Below are 24,469 nucleotides of genomic sequence, written 5' to 3'. Positions count from 1 at the left end.
CTAAGAGAAAAAGGAAGTGGTGCTGAATGTGCTTGCCTAAAAAGTAGTTGGAGAAGCAGATTCTGGATGGAGGAATTGCTATTTAGTGAGCAAACTAAGATGATCATCTACTGGTGTGGTGAGAGCCCTGGAATAATCTGTCAAACTAATGGCATGTTGAGTCACTCGGAGCTTCTCAGCATGTGGAAGAGAATCCTAGAAAGACTTGAGGTTTGACACAAATCCCAGTCACCCACGGGTGAGAAGGTTTAAGCTGTAGTAGCCCAGCTTGTAGCTGATGGCCGCATCAGTCACTCGTACTTGCTGCTGGTAAGCACAAATGGTCACCGGGACCTGAAATCTACTGGAGAGTCACTAACAGAGACCCATTGCCCATGTCCCAAAATGTTTGTTTTATTGGATGCTTACAGGCTTTAAGATGCTTCTTATTTTACTGTATACTTAAAACTAAGTTGAGAGCTGGTTTAATAGTCATAACGGAGCTCTTTTTTTACTTAAATGACTTACTTAGAAATATCTCTTAGTCTGCAAAGCTTCTGAAGAAGCACAATGGGCCAGAGGACTGGCATGAGAAGGGGTGCCGAACGTGACTCTTGAACTCTGTTAGGCTCATAACTCCTTCCCTTCCCCTCCTTCCTTACATATGGAAAGATTTTAGTGCGAGTTCCCTAAGAGATTTAATGAGTTGTACACCTATTCCAGTGTCTCTTGGCTGGAATGAGTACTTTAATGGCCTACTAATGAACACCCATTGCAGTTATTTCTGTGAAGCAACTAATGTATATCTGTCTGTCTTTTTCAGTGGTCACAGGAGCTACCGATGGGATTGGAAAAGCCTATGCAGAAGAGGTGAGAATTCTTATCACTTGGAAGTGTATCTCGATCCTTGGCCAAGATGTCGTGCTGTCTCAACTCTGCTGAGCAGCAGGTCATATCTCCTCACCTTATCTTAACATAGCTGTCTGTGGGGAAAGAGGTACCTTGCCTTGCATCCCACAGGTGACCAGCCAAAAGTTGTATCCCTTTTTGTTAAGTTTCCTTTATTTGTGCATTCTGTTTTCAGCCCTTACTATGTCCTTCAGTTTTTAACTTTTTTAGTTGTTACAATTATTTTAGCTTTCTCAACCCTTGGTATTTCCTTTTGGTATTTCCAGGCACTGTCTAAATGGCATTTCTAGCTGCCTGCAGTATGTTCCAATTTTTCCCTATAGTTCATGAAGTCTCTGAAGCTGGTGTTTTACCTCTATCTCTTTTACTGTACTTTTGCTCTTGATGGGTATGTGGGCTCCAAATATGGTACTGGAATGTATTGCTTAAGACAAAGTGCCTGTTAGTATGGGGCAATTTAGCCTATAAGCCCAGAGAACATCGTGACAAATAGTGCTGACTACAACAATTTATAGCAAAAATAACTTTCAACTCCAGCATCAGCACCGAAGTGAGCCTGTTTGTGCTCATTTCTGTGTTCTCTGAAACACCAGCATGACTTTGTGTGAGGAGACCAGCAGTGAGAGATTCCCTTTTTCTGGAATTCTTTGTTCTGCGGAGCCCACGGGGAAAGTAGCGTTGATCTCTACAGGTAGTCCTTGCCCTTCATATTTCCCTTCCATCCCTGTGTGCCCTGCCACCCGCACCCCTAGCCCCCAAATTCCTTTCTGCTTTGCAGAAAGTACCACCTGGTCCTACTGGGTCGAGACAAGGGAGAGTTGGCTGCGAAGGGAATTAAGCCCGATTCTGCCGTAGAGCTGGCAGCTCATATATGCCAAATATCCCAGTTACGCGGCACTGAAGCAAATGATGCAACACTTAAATTTAACTGCCTGGAGCAAGTGGAAGGAGGTCATTTTGCCCAGGGCGTAGCACTATCAGGAGGAAGTCCTCTGGTGTGGAAGACACCCTCTGAACATCGTGGGAGATTAGTTTCAGGCTCTATATGTTAGGTTATCGGCTTGCTTTACGTTCTGCTGGTGTCTCTGAGAACACAAATGCGTGCTGCTGGCAGACCCCTGCGTACAAACCCCTGTTAGGAAAGTTGATCACAAGTATGAGATCCTGCTGGGGAACACTTGACTGTTTCAGCTTCTCTGCTGTAGTTGCTGTAGGCACAAAGCACCCCAAAGGGTACAAATATTCATTCTTGGGCTATAGAATAAAACACTTGCCTATTTTTAAAAAACTTATTATTGTTATTTATTAATTTAGAATAAAACACATACCCACCCTTTGACAGTTTACATGGATGAAGAATACTTGATGAAGTCAAGTGAGAATGCGGGGTGAAATGTGGAATACCTGAAAAGACTCCTGAATCTTTCAGTTAACTCTAGAGATGGCTTCATAAGTCTGTCAGCGGAGGTTTGCCTTTCTGCTAGAAGTTCCCATCAGGTTACTGTAAATGCCACTGGCATACAGCTGCCTGGGCACTGATGGCTGTGATCATAATCATGCAGATTACTTGTTCTCCATGGAGGAGTTTGTGAGAAACGTAACGGTGTGTTGAGAATCACCTCTTCGAAAGGTTGACATGGTCATGAGTAAGTGATGGAAGAATGTTAGGAGCTTGTGGATTCTCTGGTTATACTCTGCTCTGTTGGTTACTTTCCTCCTTTTCCAAGCAAAGAGCCTTTTTTACACTTTTCACTCTTGCAGTATTAAGATCTTTATTCCTTGTTCAGCACCGATATCCTTTTCGTCGCTAGACCACCCCATCATGAAAGGTAGTGCCATAGTAAATGCAGGTTTTCTGCTCTGTTTGGGTAATGCTCACCCAGTCTTTGATTCCAAAGCTGCACACTTTTTTATCTTTTTTTTTTTTAAAGGATATGGTCAGGAGTAGCTATTTGTTGCCCCTCTCTTGCTGTCTGATGGTCGCTTTTGCAAATTATGAGTTTTAAATTTATTCTCAGATCTTTTTGTATGCTAGTGATAAACTAGAGGTGGTGATCCTGTTGCATACTCTTCAGTATTCTGGTATGCCCATCTGCTTAGTATTGCTTTTTGTAGATCCTCTTGCTATACCTACTCTAACAAGAGCTTTAACTCTGCTTTGGTGGGCTGTCAATGGCATTCCTTTCCACCTTGGAGAGAAAAGGCTTTTAACAGCAGCTGTGTTTTGCTACCGAAGTGGAAAATGTCGTAGTTACTAACACGGGATTTAAGGAAGTCGGACACCTACATCCACCAACCCTGTTAGAATGGCGACTCTTGCTTGCGTCAGTCCTTAGGCTACAAGAGCATCTTCCCAATATTTGTTACTCTTGGTGAGTTTTTGTGATTAGTTTTTAAGGTCTTCTAATTCAGCCTTTTCGTGACCCTAGGGACATTGGCTAAAGATCCAAGAATAATGGCTGGCTATCTACAAAGCAACTGGGTCTTCCTTGTTCCTTATATAAAAACGTAGTTAGTTACCAGGATCTCAGAGGTTTGTTATTGCTCTTTGGACTGTTGTGGTTCTTTTCAACTCACTAGGCTTCTACCAGTGAATTCGGAGTGCTCAGCAGAAACTGATCTGGTTTCATCAGACTCAAACTGAACTTGCCATTGGGCATCGTATCTTTTCCGAGTTTGTGCACTTCTCTTAAGTGCTGTTCGTTCCTACTTACAGCCTCTTTCTTTGGCCATTTTATGTGCTCTGTATTCAGAGAATTCCTCTTGCAAATGGGTTTCCATTTCCAGATTTCAGATGCGCTTCTCAGAGCGCGTCCCTTTAGCGTCAACATAGCAGCAGTTTCTCTCAAGCTCCGTGTTGTGGTGGAAGTTCTCTAAATGTGCTGAGCTTCCGCTAACCAGGTGCATTGGCATGGCTTTGCTTCCTTGGTTTTTGTGACAAGTACAGCCAGATACTTTTCCGTAAAGCTCAGGTACCTACTTAAGCAATCTGGGAGCCCAGAGGTTATGACTGCTGAAAGAAAGCAAACTGGGTGTCAACGGTCTGGAGCTTGCACCCACGAAGAACACCTCTGGGGCTTTTTTGCCCCATGGGACCACAATTATTTCAGACTCTGAGTAGATTACTTTCAGGTTGTCCTCAGTGTCCCAGGCTGAGATACTTTTAGGTAAAGTATTTGCCGTCGCCGCCTTGATCCTGTGGAATGAGTGCGATGTTATTCCCTTCTCCCCCCTGCCCTCCAAGCCTACTGCTTGGCTTTATGAAAAGTTTATTCCAGTGAGCCGGGTGCTTAGCTGGAGGTGGATGTGTTCATCCCTTTAGACAATCGTCCTGGTAACACTAGATCACTTCCTTGAGCGGAAAGCATTAAGTTACCCATAAGGCTGAACTTGGCGGTGGTTTGTTAGCAGTTGCTAGTGTGAGTGTCTTTGGTTTCATCACACCTCACTCCACGCTCATGAGGGATCTAGTATGAGATCTCTTCTGCTTAGAGATCACACATGGGGGTGAAGTATGGAGTTCGCTGACGAACTTCGTCATGCTTCTCTCTGAAAGAAGCTTTCTTGGTTTGCCTACTTCTGCTAGAAAGGTGGCTGAGATTCAGTCACTTTAGGTTGTCGCTATACTATGCTGTGGTTTTGGGGGTTTTTTTAGATGTCCTTTAAGACCCATTCTCATCTCCTTCCTAAGGCAGTGAAGGAGTTTTACTGGAGCAATGAGAACTTACCTGTTTTTTATATGTAGGTGTTAAGTGTCTGAAGGGCAGTGTCACTATGAACTGTGGCTGTATTGTTTTTCCTTTTCACTGGAGCAGGGACTTACAGTAGTCACAAACATTGCTTGCCTTCATTGCAGAGTAATACAGGTGTGTAGCTGTCTTTCTGCAGAGAGACACTTTCAAATTGAGTTCCCATTACAAACCCGCAGCGGTAGGTCTGATTTGATGACTAGGATACGCTCTGGCCACAGCTTAAGTTGCACAGCTTCTCTAAAAGAACTACATGAGTAAATTAACCTTTATACCTATGATTTGTACAAAGTAAGAGTGGAGCCTGACTAAAGGAAGCAAGTATTGAGTGCTGGGGTAATTTGACAACATGGTTGTTCAGGTGACTATGGATATCTTAACTTGGCATGTTAAACTTAATTATGGGTAATAACTTTTACAACACCTCTGCAAGTCAGAGCAAAAAAGTTCTGTCAAATATCTGCTGTTGGTTTTCTATTTTGTAAGTGTGCCTATACACCTGTATTGGATGACTGAGAAGATAATAAATTTGTTGTGAAGGGAATCAAGTAAGAAGTAGCATGGAAGTGTTTGTCCTGGTTTACCCCTTCATGCCTCTATTTAAAACTGTAATTTTTTTTTTCAAACTTGCTGGTCTTATATTGTTGTGATGGTTGACAAATTATGCAATTCCTTTAATTAGGATACTATCGTGAAAGTGATTTATGATTGTTCTTATGTCTTCTGTTTTTGTTTTCTTGCAGTTAGCAAGACGTGGAATGAAGGTGGCTCTAATCAGCAGGTCAAAAGAAAAACTGGATCAGGTTGCTAGTGAAATAAGTGAGTTGAAAACTTCCTCCCTAAACTTCACAGGCATGCTTATAAATAAATGCAATTGCACATGAATTTCATATGCTAATTGAATTAGCATGAATTTCCTGCTAATATGGACAGCTTTAACTTTGAAAAAGGTTTGCTCTTGTGCACAGTGCAAATGTTTCAGATATAAGTGGGAAAGGCCTCGCAGATTAATTTTACAGGTGTTCATATTTAACTTCTGAGAACAATAGAGCTTAATTCGGGACTAAGTCCTTCTAAAACTGTTAGTCTTCCGTAAGAACAGCTTACCAGGTCAGACCAAAATACCACCTATCCCCATAGTAGCTGTCTAAAATCATAATGAGGAGAAAAACATGCAGCCGTTACTTCATCTGAATATTCCCTCAGCTTGAAGCAAGTTTGATTTCATGGGCTTCAGCCATAAGGGTGGTTTCCTTGTAACTCAAAAGTTGTTGGAAACATGTTCTTTGTGTTACTCATTCTATTACCAAGTATACAAACTTATTGTGGGTAGCTTCCCCCTCCTCCCCCTTTTTTTGGTTTGTTTGGATAAACTCCTCAAAGATCAGGTTAGAGAGCAGTAAGCTTTTTTGGGGTGATGAGTGTGCACAGTCATAGGAATATAGGGAATGAGTTAATGTGTTTAAGAACCTGTATGAGGGATTGTTTCTTAAGTAAGTGTATAGTAAATGGCTGTAATGCAAAAATAAGGGAGCAGCTCGGGTATTGCAGTCACAAATGTCAAATGGGTATTTGTACAGGGTCAGTTAGGACCTCAAGTCTCATGCTAACAAATGATTTTCCAATCAGAGCAAAGTATAACCGTAACACACAAGAACTCCTCTTGTAATCTATATCTCTTTTATTAAGGCAGATTTCATGCAAGGTTATTAGTTTATGCAGAGTATGTCAAGATAAAGTGAGAAATGTAGCCTTGTGCGTAGAGGTTTTTGATAAGCAGAAGTGGGAGTTGAGTACTGTGAAGCAGGTTTCTCAGCTTAATGATGTTGGGTAAAGAAACCTTTAGGATTATGCTTCTCTCTTACCCTCCCTTGCCTTGCTTAGACTCTCCTAAGTGTACATAATGAAGATAACTGTTAGAGCTGCTCTCTTTCAGAGGTCATAAATGCATTATTTTGGCTTGAGTTTGTTAAAACTCTTAATAAATTTGTTAGTGCTTTGCTGTAAAACATAATCTGTAAGTCAAGCCTCAACAAACTGTCCTGTACTAAGGTGTAAGGGGCTGCTTAGTGAATGTAAGGATGACTAAAAGACTCAAGGACTTCAACTCGCTTAATGGGAGCTGTATTACTAGCTTACTGAAAGACAGAGGGCATACAATTCTGCTGATGTAAACGCCGCTGTCTCCGATTTTTACTGTCCACTGTAAGATGGCATATGAAACTGTTTTCTAGGCAGAAAAGTCCTCCTTTCTATGTGTGTGTTTAGGTGGTAGAGAGCATTCCTTCGCAGAGCAAAGATGGTGTCAAGTCCTAGCTTCTGCTGGTTGGGAAGTAATTGGCGTTGTTCATTAGTATCCTGCATGTAAGGATGTCGCTGTAGTCTCCGGATGTACCTGTGATACACTGGGATTGTATTGACTGGAGTAAATTAAACAGCGTAGGTGTCGCTGCCCGGGTAACCTGCGTGAATACTGAAGCTTACTGCAAAGGCATACAGGAGTTGGAACAAGGTGGGGTTTGTCGGTGGTTCGCTGCCGTAGCTGGATGGTAGTTTGCGGCGTATGTGGGTGTATGCAGTCACATTTCTTACTATGCTGTATAAAGTTGTCTTGCTAAGTAAAAGTGTAACTGATTAGAAGTATCTACAAAGATCTTGCTCTGGAACCAAACACTTAAGCGTGAAGCCACAAGCTTCCTGAAAGTGGTCACAGCCCTTTCTGTACCAGTTTGGAAATCTCTTCCTCCGTAGGAATGAAGCGCGATGCTGACAAGACAGATAAATCTACTGCTTTGAGCTTTCAGCACTTACGTGATAGCTGCTGGGGGAGTTGTTCAGATTAAAAAAAATAGGTGCGTGTACCTATGTAGAGCAGCCTGTAATACATAATTACTGTTAGGCCTCACCCAAACATTTTTCTGCTTGCTTTCCTAAACCATTCTGAAATGAGATGACTCACGCTGGGTTTTCAGAACATTTCTTTTGACAACACGGCGCTACTGAAATGTATACCTTGTTCACTCTGGCGTATGCCGAAGGATTAGGATAGTCTGCATAATCAAGCAAGCCTGAGTCGCGCTTTCAGATCCTGCTAGGTTTTAGCTGGACAGAATTCTCTTGTGTTCAGGCTCATGTGGTCTCTGCAGTCTGTTCAGGTGTTGTCATATATAAGGTGGGTGACTTGTTTTAGAGCTAAGGCTGTAACTACTTGGGTGTTTCCCTTGCAGGCACCTAAGGTAGCTTTAAACTTCTTTATGGTGGTCCCACAATTGTACTTCAAATAGATGTGAGCTTGTGCCTCTAGAGTAATGACCCTTAATGGCTTTAAGGAAGAACAGCTGTTTAACTCGTTCCGGTTCTTGAAGTGTGTGTGCCATGCACGTTTTCTGTTCCTGTCTCATTTTCACTGATCAGAGTCCTGCTCATCGTAGTGAATGGACAGATGCCCTCTGCCGCAAGTAACGAGAGGGCTCTTGAGGATCAGGTACGTTCGTTCTATTTCAGAAGAATATTTTCTTGTGCTCTTAGGATATACTTATATTAGGAGCGATATCTACGTACAAAATGCAAGTTGCATAACCACCTTCATAAGGGGAGTATTGCTATGTCTTTCTGAATGTTAAATGCCATCTGACCTGGATCTGATATTTGTGTGGGTGTATGCACGTTAAACTGGCTTTACTGGTGTTACAGGAAGGCCAGATGTTCTGAACTTGCAGCTCAGTTTGAGCAATGAAAATTAGGGGATTAATTACAAGCAGTTAAAGACTTTAGAAGACTTTCCAGTGTGTCGTCAAGCATGTTGTAAAGCTGAATTTTTTTTGCAGAATACTTAGGTGTTGTAGGATTTGCCACGAAAGGGAAAGTCTGCTTTGTGTTCCCTAAGAAATAGAGCATAGGCCACAGATTGAAAAAGAAGAAATGTTGAATTCCCTCTTCAGTGGTCACGGACCACCTTTGCGTGGAATTACATAGGTTTTATGGAAACATATTTGATCTTTTAATCAAGTTTTCATACACAAACACGAACTATTAGGGTCACTGTACAAAATCCTTGGTCCAGTTTAGTTCACACTGCATCGCTGTTTCAGCACCTTTTAAAAGTGTCTGTTGTATTACATTGTTAAACACTTTCAAAGGTTCAGGGAGGATCAGAAAGAAAACTTCGCTGTGAATGGAGGCAAGTATTTGAACGCCACGTAACGAGGCTGTTCCCTGATTTGCCGTATTTAAGAACGAGTATGGTCCTAGGCGTCTCAGTTGGTTCAGGAGCCATGGATCTGCAAGCAGAAAAGCTTCAGTTACTGCACTGCTGCCAACAGGTATGTTCTGAGCAGACTTGAGAAGAACTTTGCTGTAGAAACTAATTTCCTGGGGGCTGCAATATGAAGAACGTCGTGAAAACCAGTCAAGCAGGGAAAACACTTAGAAGAGAGCTTGCCTGTAGGGAAATTGTCAAAAGAAGAATTTGGTGTTGGTGTACGTAGTTAGCTGGTAGTTGCACAGGACAGGTGGTGGAGTTGTGCGTGAGCTGTGGGAGGCAAGAAAAAACGGTTGTAGCTAAGCAGTGTTCCTCCTTGCAAGTGTAAGTACCTACGTACTTGTAGGTAAGTGCATATAAATGCAGCACAGGAGATTTTGAGTTTGTCATCAGTCACTATGTAATTCAAAACTTCTTAAAGTAAATTTCCATTTGCTGCTTTAAAGTTGGTGGTTGTTGGTATTACGTACACTCAGGTGATAATATTAGCTCCTAAGAAATTGTTTGGACTGAAAGAAATCAATTTTTTTCTGATGTAATCTCACAAATGATCGTTTAACTGGAATACATTGTCTTTTAAGCCTTTAATACTGTTGAAGAACTAGTGTCCAAAACTTTAATTTGGTTCTGCTACATGCCTTTCTTTAAGAAAATCGGGGGGGTTGCAGTTAAAATCCGTGTAGCTGACTGTTTACTTCCGATAAGTTTCCTGAGCTCAGTGTGTAGTGTTCCTGAAGGGTCGTGGTAGTTTCATCTTGAGCTACTCTCTAACCCTAAGATTTCAGGTATGTCGTAAACTGATAGCTGTCACGTTTAGGCTTGGGATCTGGCATGTTCTCACTCCTCCGGCATGACTTGTGAGTACGAGACAGGAATGGGATGTGGTGCCAAAACCAGAAATGTTCTTTTTCCATTTCCTAGGCAGGTGGGTTTTACAGCTTTCTTCCTCTTTCTTGGTAACAAGATAGCAGGCAGCATTCTGAAGCAGATCTGATGCTGACCGCCGTGCTCGTGCCTCAGCTGTTACTGTGACCTACTGCTACAAATGGCCCATGCCTCCTGTGGCAAAGCTGTCCCCCGCAGACGCTCAGCCACGCCGACCTGGGAGCACTCTGCCCCTTAATCTCTGCCCTGTCACTTGCAATTCCTTCCCCGGGCGCCCTGGTAAATCCTCCTTGCATCTTGGAGTTGGCAGGTAGGAATATTTGCACTTAATAGAGGAGGTTGAAATGCAGACAAACTCGGTGAGGAAAGGGACACCATCTTCTTACTTGTCTTGCACAGAAATGACAAGGTTCACTTTCCTGAGCTTAACTTGAAGCCTAACTGAATCCGGCAGTTATTTTGACCTTTTGTGATCTATTTCAAGGTAAATTAATGTGTTTGCAGCCTTCCATCATCTGAGCCAGGTTCAACTTGACGTACTTGAAATCCCCCTGTATTTCTTGGACTTGACAAAATGGCTTCAAATATTTTGGACTTGTTTTGATGCACTGAAGTCACCTTTCACATGAAGTTGTAGCATAAGGACCTTTGATTCAAAATGAGCTCTCGGTTTTCTTCTCCGAAGAAAGTTGCCCATGGATGACATGAAGAAAGCTCCCATGGTTTTGCCTTGAATGGCGTCAGCCGCTTACTAAAAGAGCAGTTGTCAGACGCTGTAGAGAGCTGACGTAGGATTCAAACAGAATTAATTTTTATTAATTTGTCAATAAATTAAATGGATGAATCCCAAATACAATCAACAGAGCATGTAAAAGACATAGAGCAATTGGGAAGGGAGCTTATTTCTAAATTTTTTTCTTTAAGAAGCATCCTGCTTCGGTGGTTTGTGGGTTCCCCCTTGCCTTTGTCCCTCTTTTTTTATCATCTTCTCTTGCATTTTCTCAGTGAAATTTTGCCTGGATTAATTTGGAGAAACCGAGCTTAGAGAGAAACACTTGACAGATGTGCTGCAAGCTACAGGATGCAGTCCTAGGACTACTTCATCCTTTAGGAGAATTTTGAGGCAGCAACAAGGTAGGACGAGCCACAGATAAAATGTTTTGCAAGTGACTAGTGACATCCCAACAAAAGGACTTAGTTTACATATCAGCTGTCAGCATACGGAGTAACAGACCATGTTGTCATAGTTGCTTTTAAGGATGAAAACAGGTTTAAGAAAGTTTAGCAGTCGGTGTCGTGGGTTACACATAGCAGTAAGAGATCCGGCAAGTTCTAGCAGACGGTGCTTTTTCACACCTGGCAGGACTGAGTTGGTCTCTTCCAGAAAGAAGGATTGGAAACGTGCTTGCTGTGAACCTCACTGCCAGGGTGCTTCTGTGCACTCTTTGTTGTGTTGGTAGTTTGGAAACCCATAAAGTCCAGAAGACATGTGTAAAGGTTATTTAAATGTGAGTTAGGTGCTTCGGGTTTCCTTTTCTGAATATAAACTACAGCAGAAGTAGCCTCTTCCACACCTCAGATACTCTGTATATTGTGTCTACAGGTTCAGGATGAACTCTGGGACTAACTTTGGGATGCTGGGAGTAGGGAGGTGACCGTGCCCCTGTACTCGGCGCTGGTGAGGCCGCACCTCGAACGCTGTGTTCAGTTTTGGGCCCCTCACTACAGGAAGGACATTGAGGTGCTGGAGCGTGTCCAGAGAAGGGCGACGGAGCTGGTGAGGTGTCTGGAGCACAAGTCTGATGAGGAGCGGCTGAGGGAGCTGGGGTTGTTCAGTCTGGAGAAGAGGAGGCTGAGGGGAGACCTCATCATTCTCCACAACTACCTGAAAGGGGGTTGTGGTGAGGTGGGTGTTGGTCTCTTCTCCCAAGTGACAAGGGATAGGACAAGAGGAAATGGCCTCAAGTTGCGCCAGGGGAGGTTCAGGCTGGATATTAGGAAAAATGTCTTTCCTGAGAGAGTGGTGAAGCACTGGCAGAGGCTGCCCAGGGAGGTGGTGGAGTCACCATCCCTGGAGGGGTTCAAGGAACGTGTGGACGTGGCACTGTGGGACATGGTTTAGTGGGCATGGTGGGGTTGGGTTGGTGGTTGGACTTGGTGGTCTTACAGGTCTTTTCCAACCTTAGTGGTTTGGTGATTCTGTGATGGTGTCTTGAGTCTTAATGTTTTACCACCAGGTAATTGGATCAACAGGGCAGATGACTTACTCGGCACTTGTGAAACCCGGACTGAAGAACCAGGAATTAGTCATCCCTGCAAACATTCAGGGTCACGGCTGCCTCTGCCTGGCAGTAGCTGGCTGGGGGAATAGTTGCATTTTCTTTAATACACAGGCATTTAATGCCTGTCTCTGCTAACAACCTCTTTGTAACATCAGCTTTTGTGGATGCCAAAACCAAGAGCCCCGGTGCTAGGCCATTAAACACCTTCTGTTAACACAAAAGCTGCAATATATTGCTTATCACTTTCAGTGTAAAATAAACTGAATATTACATGAAAAATGAGTACTAGATTGTTTCCACTGAGTGAAAGTCTATTTTGCAAATCTGGTTTAAGGCAATTGGTGGAAGCTCTATTTCCAAGAGACTTAACATTAGGCTTTTTAAGAGGCTCTGCAGGGAATGGTCTCTTCTGGCACAAGGAAAGGACTGGATGATGCAAACAGTGCTGCCCTCCTTCTGCAGCTTCATTCTCTGAATGTATGGTTTAGTCTCTTGTCACTTTTTTAGCAGGTTGAGTTCCATAACACCAAGCCCTTTTTATCTGTCAAAGCTGTAAAAATCCCTGATAGACTTCTCTGCTGAGGAAATGGTGATAATTGCTTTTATGGGTTTTTTCAGGAATACGTTGTGGTGAGGAAAATAATTAATGCTTGTTAGTAGCTCTTCATGGAGAAAGGAAACTCAGTTGATCTGTTTTTCACAACAAATTCTTTAGAAAAAAATAATCCATGACTATGAAAAATAAACCATTCTTAAAATGGTGTAACTAATGGATACGAGTACGCTTGCTGTGTACCTCCTTAAGCATCAGCAACGCTTCCAGTGCTGAACTGGGTACTATACTGCTTTGTGCATTAGATGTGGACTAATTAACAATGTATTTTCCCTTCCAAGTAACGCTTTGGAGAACCCTGAACACTGTGCTTCTAAGTGTCTGTCTTTTTGACTACAGTAAACGCTTTTCTGTGGATGCTGAACGCAGATGAAACTATCAGGGATGTAAAAAATAATGCTGAATTAGCCTGGAAGCTTGTTTCACTCCTTTAATTTGTTTTAATTCATGTAGAGTGACTGACTTAAATATCTTGAAATTGACTTGAGAGTAAGGGCACAATTTTTTTGTTAATCCATACTGTGATACCTTTCAGTCTCTGTAAGGGACTCTTAAATTCTTCTATTAAATAATTCTGCTGGTCCTTCTGGAATTCACTCTGTTGAACTTAAACCTGAAAAAAAAGTGGGTTTTTAAAATCATTACTGTTCTAATAAGTATAGGGCTGGAGAATTTAGACTTATTTTCAAAAAGTGATGGTGCATTCGTGTTTACATGTATAGACTTATAATACGTACACATTGTCACAGTCAGGCAATAATAATGACATTAAGGAAAACTGAATGTTATGGGAAGTATCGGAAATAGTCCATGTGTCCTTCATAAAATGAGTTAGTAAACTAAAAATAGCTTTCTTCATGCTGTGTAAAAAGCAGTACCAGTGATGAATATCAAAAAAAGCCTGGGGGGGTGTTGAAAATAGCGTCAGGGAAAGAGGAGAGAAGGAAGGGGAGTTTGAGATGCCCCTGTCACACAACACTAACCTTCGCGCACCTCACGTTGCGCTTATCTCTGAAACGGCTTGGGATTGCATCCTGACAAACTCCTTCTGCAGCTTCAGCTGCTGGAGGTTTTGAGGTGGCGATGAGGAAAACCACAGAAGGGCAAAACGATGCTCTCCTTGAAGGCGGGACTCCCGACCCGCACGAGGACGGTCGCAGGCGCAGCGGCCGTTGGTGTCTCTGGTGCCTAGCCCCGTCGCGGCGTGCGGGAGTGGAGGGGGCATGCATGGCGAGCATCGAAGCTGTGCTTGCCGTGCTGCCTGAAATAACCTCGACGTCTGGAAACACTGCCATGACTTGACTGGGCAGCCCCCCCGGCTGCCAGCCTCTGCAGCTGTTTTTACAGGCTGCTTGATTTTGTGGTTTTTCGTTAGCTTTGTAATTAGCACAAGCTTGATTTAGGAAAGCTTACAATGTTGAGCATAATATTTGGGTGAATGGGCTTATTGATTGATCCTGTGTGTTGCTAAGAATGTTTTTCTGACTTGGTGAGCGTATCTTAGAAGCTGTCATGTATTTCGATGTCACCGGAGTCAGAGAGGAGCAAATGGAAGCAAGTATTAATTAGGCGTGTTTTCTTCCTATGTTTTGTAGTAACGGTACTGCTTACACACGTTAAAAACTTAAATGTCCCCTGTGGCTCAGGGGTTCGTGGACTTTGGCTTTAGAGATCCATCTGCTGCTGTGTCGTCTTTGAAAGCTGAGAAGTGAGGAATTGACTTGTGTATATGTGTGTATATTGAAACTTCAAGCTGTTTAACAGAATTGTAACACTTTAAATATGGTCTGGCATTTTTTACCCATTCTATAGATTAGATTTTTAAAACATTCACTATTTTTAAGGAAGCTGTATCCATGAAATTACATGTGCAACTAGCGCAGTGTGTAAGGAATTCCCTGGCAGTGTTGCATGTGTAGTTGAATGAAGAATCTGAACCTGTTCGTTAGTGCTTGAACCAAAAGTGCATACACAGGTGCATTTAAAAATGTGTTGAAACATAGCAAATTCTGTTAAATCATAGGCAGGCATCTCGTTACGCTATGCAGAAACGGATACAGTACAGCGTTCCTACCTGGAGACTTCTATTGCAAACCAGGTGCAAACAGCTTTCTTTTAGCTACAACTTACTTCAACTTTTCTTATTCCTTAAGTTACCAGTACTCTGCTTCAGAGTTTTATAGAAATGTCTAACTTGGGTATCGTAATAAAAATCCTACTGTATCTGTTGCTGTGTCTCTGCTCCCCTTCTGAATGCTCGTCTTCTCTTGCCGGGGGTCTGATGCTGTGTGGCATCCCTCTGGATGAGGGTTCAGCACTGACCCTCCCTTACCTCCTGCATGGCTCTCCAGGCCCTGGTCTCTCTCGTTTCCTCTTTTGCAGAAATGAGAAGCGTGACCTGTCATTCGGGACAGGGACTGATTCAGCTACGCAAATGGGAACCCTCATCCCCGCAGAAAGGCCAGCCTTTTAGGTATTCGGTTTGTCTATGGACTTGGTAATCAAAACACAAATAAAATGCATGTGGCAACAGAGTCCAGAGGTTTTGCTCTAGATCGCCTTTTCTCCTTCTGTTACCTGTGCTACTGGGATCCGATTCCTGAAGAATATTGCAGCTTCTCCAGTGTTTCTGCTCTTTTTTCTAATAAGCATCCATGTGCTCCTCCGGTAATTCTGTATTTCACTGTGACTGATTTTGGGAGGATGTTCTATCTCATTTTACATGTCAATATCTTTGGCTTCATCGAGTAACTTAGAACTGTAATTAACAGCTGGTCTCTCTTCTGCTGAACGGCAAAGCTCGTTCCTTGCATTCTCAAGTCCCTACAAAATGATCAGAAAAAGCTAGCTCTTGTTACACCCAGCTGACTTTAACGTGCTTCTATATGGTGAATATTATCAGTGCGTAATAACAATCTGCTGTCACCAGTCTGAAAGTATTTGGTCCTTCTGGAAAACAGATTCCAGCCGTACGTGACACTCGGTGTGCTACTTCTGCGAACTCTGAAAGTCCCAAATGGGATACATTCCCCAAACGGATGGCTCTTCCTTAAAAAACCCCAAAGACTTCGTAGAGCTATCTGCAGCCACTCTATAGTCTTAAATCCTTCTTCATCTCCGCTCTGCGTAGATACAGTACTGAAAAGCAGGAGGTTTTCATGTTTTGCTTTCATCTCTCAGCGTCTTACCCTTTATTGAAAGGTCTCTTTCTGGAGACTGGGTACTGGATTAGGGTGAGTTTTGCCACTGAAATGATACTGGAAAGATGACATCTTTATTTGTGGATGTAGTTGCATCTCCTTACTTTAAACAAATTTTTTCCCTCCTGTATGATGAAGAACAGAGAGCTATTTTTCTACTGCTTCGCTTGCATCTCTGGCCATCCTGAAGCTAAAGACCAAGTCAAACTTCTTTTATGTTTTTGCAAGCAATTGCTTTATACCGTATCACTGTGATGGCAATATTTATGTGAGGCTTTGAATGTAAAGCAATGGGAAGCTTCAGTTCTAGCAAAGAGGTTTTTAATGTACTTTCCCCGAGTTTGAAATAACTGTTCCCAGTACCTGCGTGCAATGTGGGTCTCATATCCCGAACCTCTCTGTTGCAGTTGACTGGATTTGTTTCAACATACTCAGTGCAAATTCAAGCTGCTGTAGCCAACTGCTTTGAAACAGGTGGTGCAAGTCCTGATGTTATTTTATTAGGGATGGTGATCTTCTGGTTTTCCTGTCTCCCAGCTGGACCTTCACAGAATCATTTAAGGTTGGAAAAGACCTGTAAGATCATCAAGTCCAACCACCAACCCAACACCACCATGCCCACTAAACCATGTCCCACAGTGCCACGTCCACACGTTCCTTGAACCCCTCCAGTGATGGTGACTCCACCACCTCCCTGGGCAGCCTCTTCCGATGCTTCACCACTCTCTCAGGAAAGACATTTTTCCTAATATCCAGCCTGAACCTCCCCTGGCGCAACTTGTACCACAGACCCCTTTAACACTGACGCTGCTTCTGTCAGGTAAATGAAGCTGCTGCTCCTGGCCACCAGCCTGGTGTCTGTTGGCTTTTGCATCTAAGTACGCAAGGTTACTCCTCTGGGGGAACTTTGTATCTGAAAACTTCACTTCCTTAGCATTTTCTTAGCCTGTCAACCAAGATTTCAGTTTAGGGGGGCTGCTGCTTTGAATTATTTGCAAGGTTCCAAAAAAAAATATTTGAAGATGCTTACCTCCTAGCCACTTTACAATTCATTATTAGTCTTTATTTAGGATGTAGCTCACTGTAGTTTCTAACTTTCCACTTTCTTTTTTTTTTTTTAATTCCAGTGTGATCCTTTTTCCTGGTGTTCTAGGTAATGCGGTGCTATTTTGCACCGGAATCTTTTTAGTAGCAAAGGTGTGCCCTAGTTTGCCTGATCATTTGGATTAGCGTTTTCCTCGCGCAGCAAGACACTGGATGCACTTCCTGTAAGTCAGACATCTCTCTGGCCTTTGGAGTTAATTAAGCTTTTGCTTCACCTAGTGAGGTTGTAACTAACCATCTTACAGATGAGAAATGAGGTTAAGTGTTGTGTCTTTTCGGCCGTCGCTGGGGACGGTGCTGGTGTGCTTTCTGCCACTGAGTTGTCCTTTCTCTACCTTTCTGTCTTTGATTCTCTGCAGCCTCAGCCGTGCCGGCTCCATGGCTGCCTGCTTGCTGAAGTGCATGGTTTCCAGCTCCACCGGTCTGTCTTCCTCGGGTATTACTCCCTGCTCCCCCCCTAGAGCTGCAGCGTCTTTCAGTTATGACCTCGCTTGGCTATAAACGAACTTCTTTTGGCATCTGGAGGTACTGTTTCCATCATAAGGTGGAAGTGGGGGTCTCTTCTGTGCCTCTTAGGCTCAATCTGCTCCTCAGCAGCCTTTGTTCTTGCATTTGTAAGTAAACACTAATGTCACATCTGTGTAAGAGTAGTTACTCTTTTCCTGTGAACTATTGGTGACTTGTGTATTCATACATGATTTATCCTTTTGATAAACATCCTAAACTTGACAATTTAGTTTCTGATTTTAAAATGTCAAATTGAGTGAGTCTCTAATAAAGTTTGTTTGCAAGAACTTCCATTAACATTAGACAATGTCTGTATAAAAATCAAAAAACAGAGTTTAGGAAGACTATTGAGATCTGGACATATAATACGATGCATCATTTCTTTTCAAAGCATGAGTGTATTTAAAGGTTTATCATAGGGGAGACCCCTTAGAAGGAAGGTGTAGGATAGATGTGGCTTTTGGTTTTGCTGCCTCTATTCTACTGTCCTTGTGGTTGTCAAATTCAGTAAGATCAGATTTGTAAAAGCTGAAAGGGGCAGGTTCAAATTCTGAAAAGTGGAGGAGATGCATGGGAGAAATCTGACATGCATAGGAAACTGAAAAGGCGGACATAAAAACAAGGAAATGTTAACATCTTAATGTCCTCTGGCTCAAAACTGAGAAGTAATGAAAGTAAGTTACCTCTTCAGTGTTAGCAACCAAATGTCAGTGTGGTGTCGGCCAATGCATAGTGACGGGAATGGGAAAGAAAAAAATACCGTTATGAGGTATGACTTAGGAAGAGGAGATGGCAGTTCAAAAAGCCAGTATCTGATGGAGCAATTGGAATGGATCCAGGCACAGCAATTTGAAATGTGGTCAGTTCTGCTCTTGGCAGGTTCAAAAGCAAAAAACGTGGCAGGGGTGAGGTGGTGTGGGTGCTGAAAATGGGTCAGGATTTGTAGTGATTGGGCAAACAGGTGTAGGAAGAACTGGCTGAAGGCCATCAGGGTAGACATACCCAGCTTAGGATGTTTCTGAGCAACAAACTGTTGGAGCTTGGGATAATAAATTGAGGAAATATGTACTTTCCTTATTCTTTATACCATTTTCCTCTGCTCCAGAATACCAAATGCTTGCATAGAGGGACCTCTGGGCAGACCTGCAATGACTGCTTAAATGTCTTTATGCTTATTTTGAATAGTGGCACCGTAACCAAGTTTGAGACACTATTTGGAGTCCTCTTCTGAGGATACCAAAGGTAGTGTTACCTTCAAGGGTTTATCCATAAAAGTGTTGGTATTTCTGATGGTGTGTACGTGAAGAACGTGGTTCAATAGCCTCTCTGTTTCCGGACCGTCTCCCCCTGTATTGTGCAGAAAGGCATAGAATGGGAACATGCCTCAGGAGGTCAGTTCTTCTTTACCACCTGTGTGAAAAGTGGCACTTTTTTCAGTTATATTATGTTCCCCTTCTAATGTGTGAGTTTTGTACTGCCATTGTTTGCATGGCAACTGTTTTTCTATAGGTATTGGTCTGGGACATGCCTACGCCTCTGCAGTCTGCCTGCTTTCTTGGGTTGCTATCTGGATCTTCGAAAGAATCCATCCCAGTATCTTCTACAAAAGTTCACTTTGCCTTTTTGGCTTGTACCATCCTGCACTATCACTGTTATGACTATTGGTTCGTTCAGCCTTCCCACAGCTGTGAAGATGTTTTGTCGAGGCTTTGTTTGTGGTCAACAACTTTTTTTTTCAAATGATGGTGTGGATGCAGAAGATCATGTCTGCTTTTATTAGATTACCAGGATACTGTTGTGCATGGTTGGTCTCTAGCTAAGTCTTGGCTAAGGTCACGCAGGCTCTGTAAATTAACTGGACGTGTGCAAGTTTAGGTTAAAACTTATTTGTAGGGTGAATACTGATCTCCCCTGAGTTTTTTAGTAAATGAGATGATTAAAACACTGGTGTGTCAGAGTTGAGAAATGTGAAGGAGGTCTGCTGAACTTCCTTTCCCAACCTTGAGACCTTACGGGTAGGTGATGACTGACTGCTGCGCAACTATTGATAACGCCCGCTAAGAAGCATTTGAAATACCAGTTCTGAAGACAAAACATCAGATTGACTCTTCAATGTATCATCAGGAATGCTGGACACGCTGACAGGTAGTATCAGCTCTTTCGGCTCCTCTAGCTGCTGACTGCAGAAACTGGCAGATACCCTTCTTTCGCTCCCTGTGGCTCCCGACTACCTCACGGTCGTCAAGCTGAAAGCTACATTAAGGTGTTTCAGGTTTTCTCTTCTTGGACAGCGAGAGCCCAGTCACTGCTAGATATCCTGGATTAGGACGTAGCCCGCTTGCTTCTTTCTCTGTGACGCTACATCTCAGTGTCTTTTTGGCAGAAAAACCAAGGATGTCCGCTACTGTCTCTTCTAGCCCATCTGTTTGAGAACGTCTTAATCCTTCTTAAGATGGAGGAAATTCCCTTTTCCATTGTTTATACAGAGCAGAGCAGACGTGTTCTCCTCTGCACCTTGTGCTCTGACTACCAGGACGAGCTTACGCAGAAGTGACTTAATGTTGTTTGCATTGTCGTTTTACAAGGAACCATTTTATCAGGTGTATCTACTAGTCTTTTCTCGGGTGTAATGGATCATCCCACCTATTGCAGGCTCTGGGGCAGAGCACGGGGTACGCAGACGTTACAGGCTAGCTGAACGCTGGGGTGAAATGGGGAGGGAGGGTTTGGTCAGTGGCCGGCATCTGCCAGGGCAAGACAGTCTCGCACGTTTGCAGTGAGCAACCGCACAGAGGCTTTGTCCTCTGGCAGTCCCGGGAAGCAGTCTTCTACTTCTCACATGTTTTTGTACACTGTACTACCCACCCTCCGTCCACAAAGGGTGCTGCACCTTTTTATAGGTGTATTGCTTAACTACCTTAAATGTAACGGCTCTTTGCTGATTTTTCTAAACGCTCAAAGAAGGGTTTTACATCAACAGTGGTGTGAGGACTTTTTTTTTTTCTATTTATAGTATTAGGTCTTCAGATTTTTTTTCTTACCTCATCCTCTCAGTATCGCTGTAGTGATTTCAAAAGGCTTCGAAGATAGATCGGTAACAATCCTAATGAAGAGTGTTTAGTATGAAAGGGTAGGTACCAATTGAGCAAACTTGTGAGGATGGCATTTGGGTCCTTTAAACAGCTCGCCTTTCATGAGGCATCTGAGTGGCAGTGAAGACGGCTGCAGATCCCACAAAACAGTTAAAAATGACACGTGTGTAGGAGTGTGCGGCTTGGGCTTTGCCCGCCCGCTCCACTTGCACATACTAGATGTGCCTCTAACGCTGCCTTTAATTCAGTGTCCTGTAAGAACTCGAATGTGTATGCTAAATATTAGAACAGCTGTGTTCAAAAATAGACTGTTTCCCCCCCCCACCCCCGCAATGTTGAACTTGATTTTCTTCTGACGTGATTGCAAGGCTGCTGCTGCAGTAGGGGCTTAATGCTATTTATGTCGTCATTTGACATAGCAACATCTCTCGGGGGATTTTTTTTAAACAATGCAGCTGTTCAGGAGAGATGAAGAGGTTGAGGGTGGGGAGAGGGAAAAGGAGGAGAAAGAATTTCATCTGCTGTTGGGGCTGTTGCAGGGAGGAGGGGAGGCAGCCAGCAAAGCGGGGAGTTCAGTAGATTCATGATTCTGCATGAATGGCCGGCAGGATCATGGGAGTCGCGGCTTTCCCTTGAATGGGAAGGAGCATCATGGGAATCCGGCTGCTTCTAATCTTTTTGTGAATGATTCTTTCCCTTTAACATGGCACTGCTTTTATGAATGGCTCTGGGGGCAAAGTGCCGCAAAAATCCTCCTCAAGCTGTGTATGGGTTCCTTAAGGAATGCCAGGGTGGGGGCCGGGGCCAGCAAACAGAGACGCTGCCATGTTAAGCTACGGTTCTGCTCCTTTGAAGTCTGAGAGGACATTGTACTGATTGTAATTCACTGTAATTAATTTAGCTTGATAGAAAGCAATTCTGCTTCCATGTGAAGTATTCTTAATACTCGCTTTCTTTTTCTATTTCAAAACGTAGCTGGCTACGTGTATTTTTCCTGTTCTGTTAAGGATAGAGATGACAGCATATCAGAACGCTTTTGGAATGATTAAACTTTAAGTTCTGCTCTTCTTGTTCACCCACATGTTCCCTTTTTTGATTTGTGTTCAAAATACTAACGCTTCAAAAAGTCTTATGGCACCAGAAGTGAGACTGGAAAACGGAGGGCAATAAAGAATTGTTTTGCTCAGTCTGAAGCAACTCATTTACCATTTGGCTTAAGTTGGAAAAAAGTCTTCTCAAGTTGTACTCGAACACTGTTGTGTACATGCACTTGCTGATTTCTGCATTTTTTTTGATTCTGTGCAAACCTGTGTATTTTGTTTTCTTGCCATCTTCGTCGTTCCTTACAAACAAAATGCCGAATTGGTTAGGAATTTATGTTCTCACCAGAAGTAGCTTAATGTTGCAAACTTCTTGTGCAGGTTATGTTAAAATCCACGGATTCCTGTAGCAGAGGTGAAAATGTTAATGTATAGTATTAGCTACTTAATGTTTTGTAAAACCCTAATAACTGATATATTCTTAATATCTGAATGGTAATTCAACTGTTTCAAACGTAAACTTTAAATTTTTTTTTTTCTAGAGGAGAAGTACAAAGTGGAAACAAAAGTCATTGTGGCAGATTTTGGAGAGAGAGAAGATATTTACAGTAGAATCAAGGTGGGATTGGAAGGCCTGGAGATCGGCGTTCTAGGTTTGTATCTGATCTTTCTAAATCTTTCATAGATTAGAAAAGCTCCGTCTTGGCGTGTCTACTAACTTTTTCCCTGTATTGAAGTTTATGGAAAGCAATTCACAAAAGCTGATGCTTGCCTGCCTAAAACTATGTTGCTGCATGCTCGATAAGTTTTTTAGCTTCCTGTTGATACACAATTCCAGGAATTGTGATGCTAATTGAAAGTTTCCGATGTGTTATTCTGTGATTGCTCTCTTTAGCTTATGACTGCGTGCGCAGGGACTTGACCGAAGGCTGTCTTGGAACCTAAGCAAGCTCCAGATACTTAGATTCAGCTAAGCAGTAGAGCCCTGTGGGAGAACCGTTAACTTTTAATTATAGAGCTGTTGAAATTTAATCATTACAATATAGCATCAAGTATCTGGTTCCTGCTTTGGAAGTTTTAAGTGTGTTCTGGTCACGTTGGTAAGCTGAGGTTCTACTGGTGGCAACACAATACGCCCGAGTATGGTTTGTGATATTGAGGATGGTGTGGTGGTCCTGGAAAAAACAAGGTGATCCATCCAGTTCCTTTGTCGAATGTAGAACTAAGGTGATTTCGAGAAGGTGTTGAAGAATTTAAACCTAAGAGCAGTTTACCTGAATCTTTTCTGAACAGTGGTGTAACGGCAGTTTCTTATCGGTTTTCTGGTTCTTTCCTCAGAAGCACATAGACCTGTGCATATCCTGTATTTCTCCGGTTACTCAATACGGGGATGAGAACCTGTGATGGTTAAACATAAGGCATGAAATTTTATAAAGTCGCATGGCTCAGACATCTACTGGTGTATGTCATCTGATAAAGTACTTCTCACTAAAAAATCCATTTTACTAACCTGAAGTGCAGTAATTGGAGCCAGAACTGTTGATTTTTTTAAAAACATATTTCAAAATAGATTTGTTACTCACCTCATGATATACTATATGAACTTTGTTGCTAATAGATGAGTCTCGTACGGTGTCGGCAAGTAATGCCCAAGAAAATAGTGTATATAAAACCTCAATTAAAAAATAACATTAAAGGATAAAGCCCAGAATGTTCCCTAATACTTCTGACAGATTTGAGTACATGCAACTCATGACATCAACTATTTAATTGCTGTAAAAAAATCAAATCCATTGGAATATAACTGCAACTGCCAACAATGTGTTTTGTGTCAAGAGTAGTTGTGACAAAGCTGTGGACGCCTTGTGTCTTGTTTCTGAAGGAAATAAGTTCCAAAGAAACTTGGAAGATTAAAATTAACGTCCGTTCTAATCTGTCCTGTCAAAATCAACTCAGGGAATGTAAGGCTTGCAAGCTGCCTGTCACGTAGCAGTTGCTGCAGAATAGTGGATCACATAAATGTCTCAAAACACCAGCAAACCTTTTACTGTGTGAGGTACATGTCCACACTGGAAGGGTTTTTATTACCTCTTAGGCTGTGATAAGGTTGTGGTCATGCACGAAATCGTGAAAATCTCTTTATAGTCTTGCTCAAAGTGGTCACTAAAGCAGTGAATGTGTCTCAAATTTTGTGTAAGCTTATTACAGGAAAACAAGCACGTTCCTCAGACAGAGCCTGGTTCTTGCTTTTATTTGCGTGAGCACCTTGACTAAAAACATGGTAAAAATAGCAACTAAATGCTCTAGAGTTGGGTATTCTCTCGCTGAGTTCCTCCGCTTTTTTTTTTCTTGCGGCCGTTGCCAGTGCAGGTTTACAGAAATCTCTCTTCTAACTCATCACTAGCATTTTTAATAGATCTCGTGCTTGGGCTCATCAGATGACATGATACCTAGGCTTCTTTTCTCCAGATATAGATGTATTAATAGAAACCCCTTGCCAGTGTAATTTTTCAACACAGATGGTGGCTACTCCAGAAAGACCATATCTTAATTTTTTAATGGCAATTAATTTCATGCTTTAGTGCCTTATATTTTAAATTCTGGAGCATTTGTTGCAATCCGGAATGTAGCTCTTGCTGATCTGCGTCTTTTCATGTTTGTGTGAGGGGAAAACGTGGATTTAAATGAGAACAGCCATAGGGGATGAATTCTCAGGTTCCAGTATATTTTCTTCTTTCAGGTCTCATCTGGAACGGTAGGTATGAGAAGTGGTGGTAGCACAGCATAATTGCCAGTGATCAATGCTGATTATTTTTCTTGGCCTTATACTTAGAGACACGGGAGTCTC

At 42.6% G+C, this 24,469-nt stretch overlaps 1 protein-coding gene across 1 annotated transcript in view; it reads left to right on the top strand.

Moving 5' to 3' along the window:
* HSD17B12 (hydroxysteroid 17-beta dehydrogenase 12) overlaps positions 1-24,469 on the top strand; it is a 95,502-nt gene that overhangs the window by 36,044 nt on the left and 34,989 nt on the right. The window contains 3 exon segments of the mRNA XM_059819639.1: positions 803-849; positions 5,381-5,456; positions 22,164-22,274. Coding sequence (XP_059675622.1) covers positions 803-849; positions 5,381-5,456; positions 22,164-22,274 — 234 coding nt within the window.

The sequence above is a fragment of the Gavia stellata genome, chromosome 7 (assembly GCF_030936135.1).
Source record: "Gavia stellata isolate bGavSte3 chromosome 7, bGavSte3.hap2, whole genome shotgun sequence".
NCBI classification, from domain to species: Eukaryota; Metazoa; Chordata; class Aves; order Gaviiformes; family Gaviidae; genus Gavia; species Gavia stellata.
The sequence above is the reverse complement of the archived record's forward strand: the minus strand, read 5'-3'. Positions and strand labels throughout refer to the sequence as shown.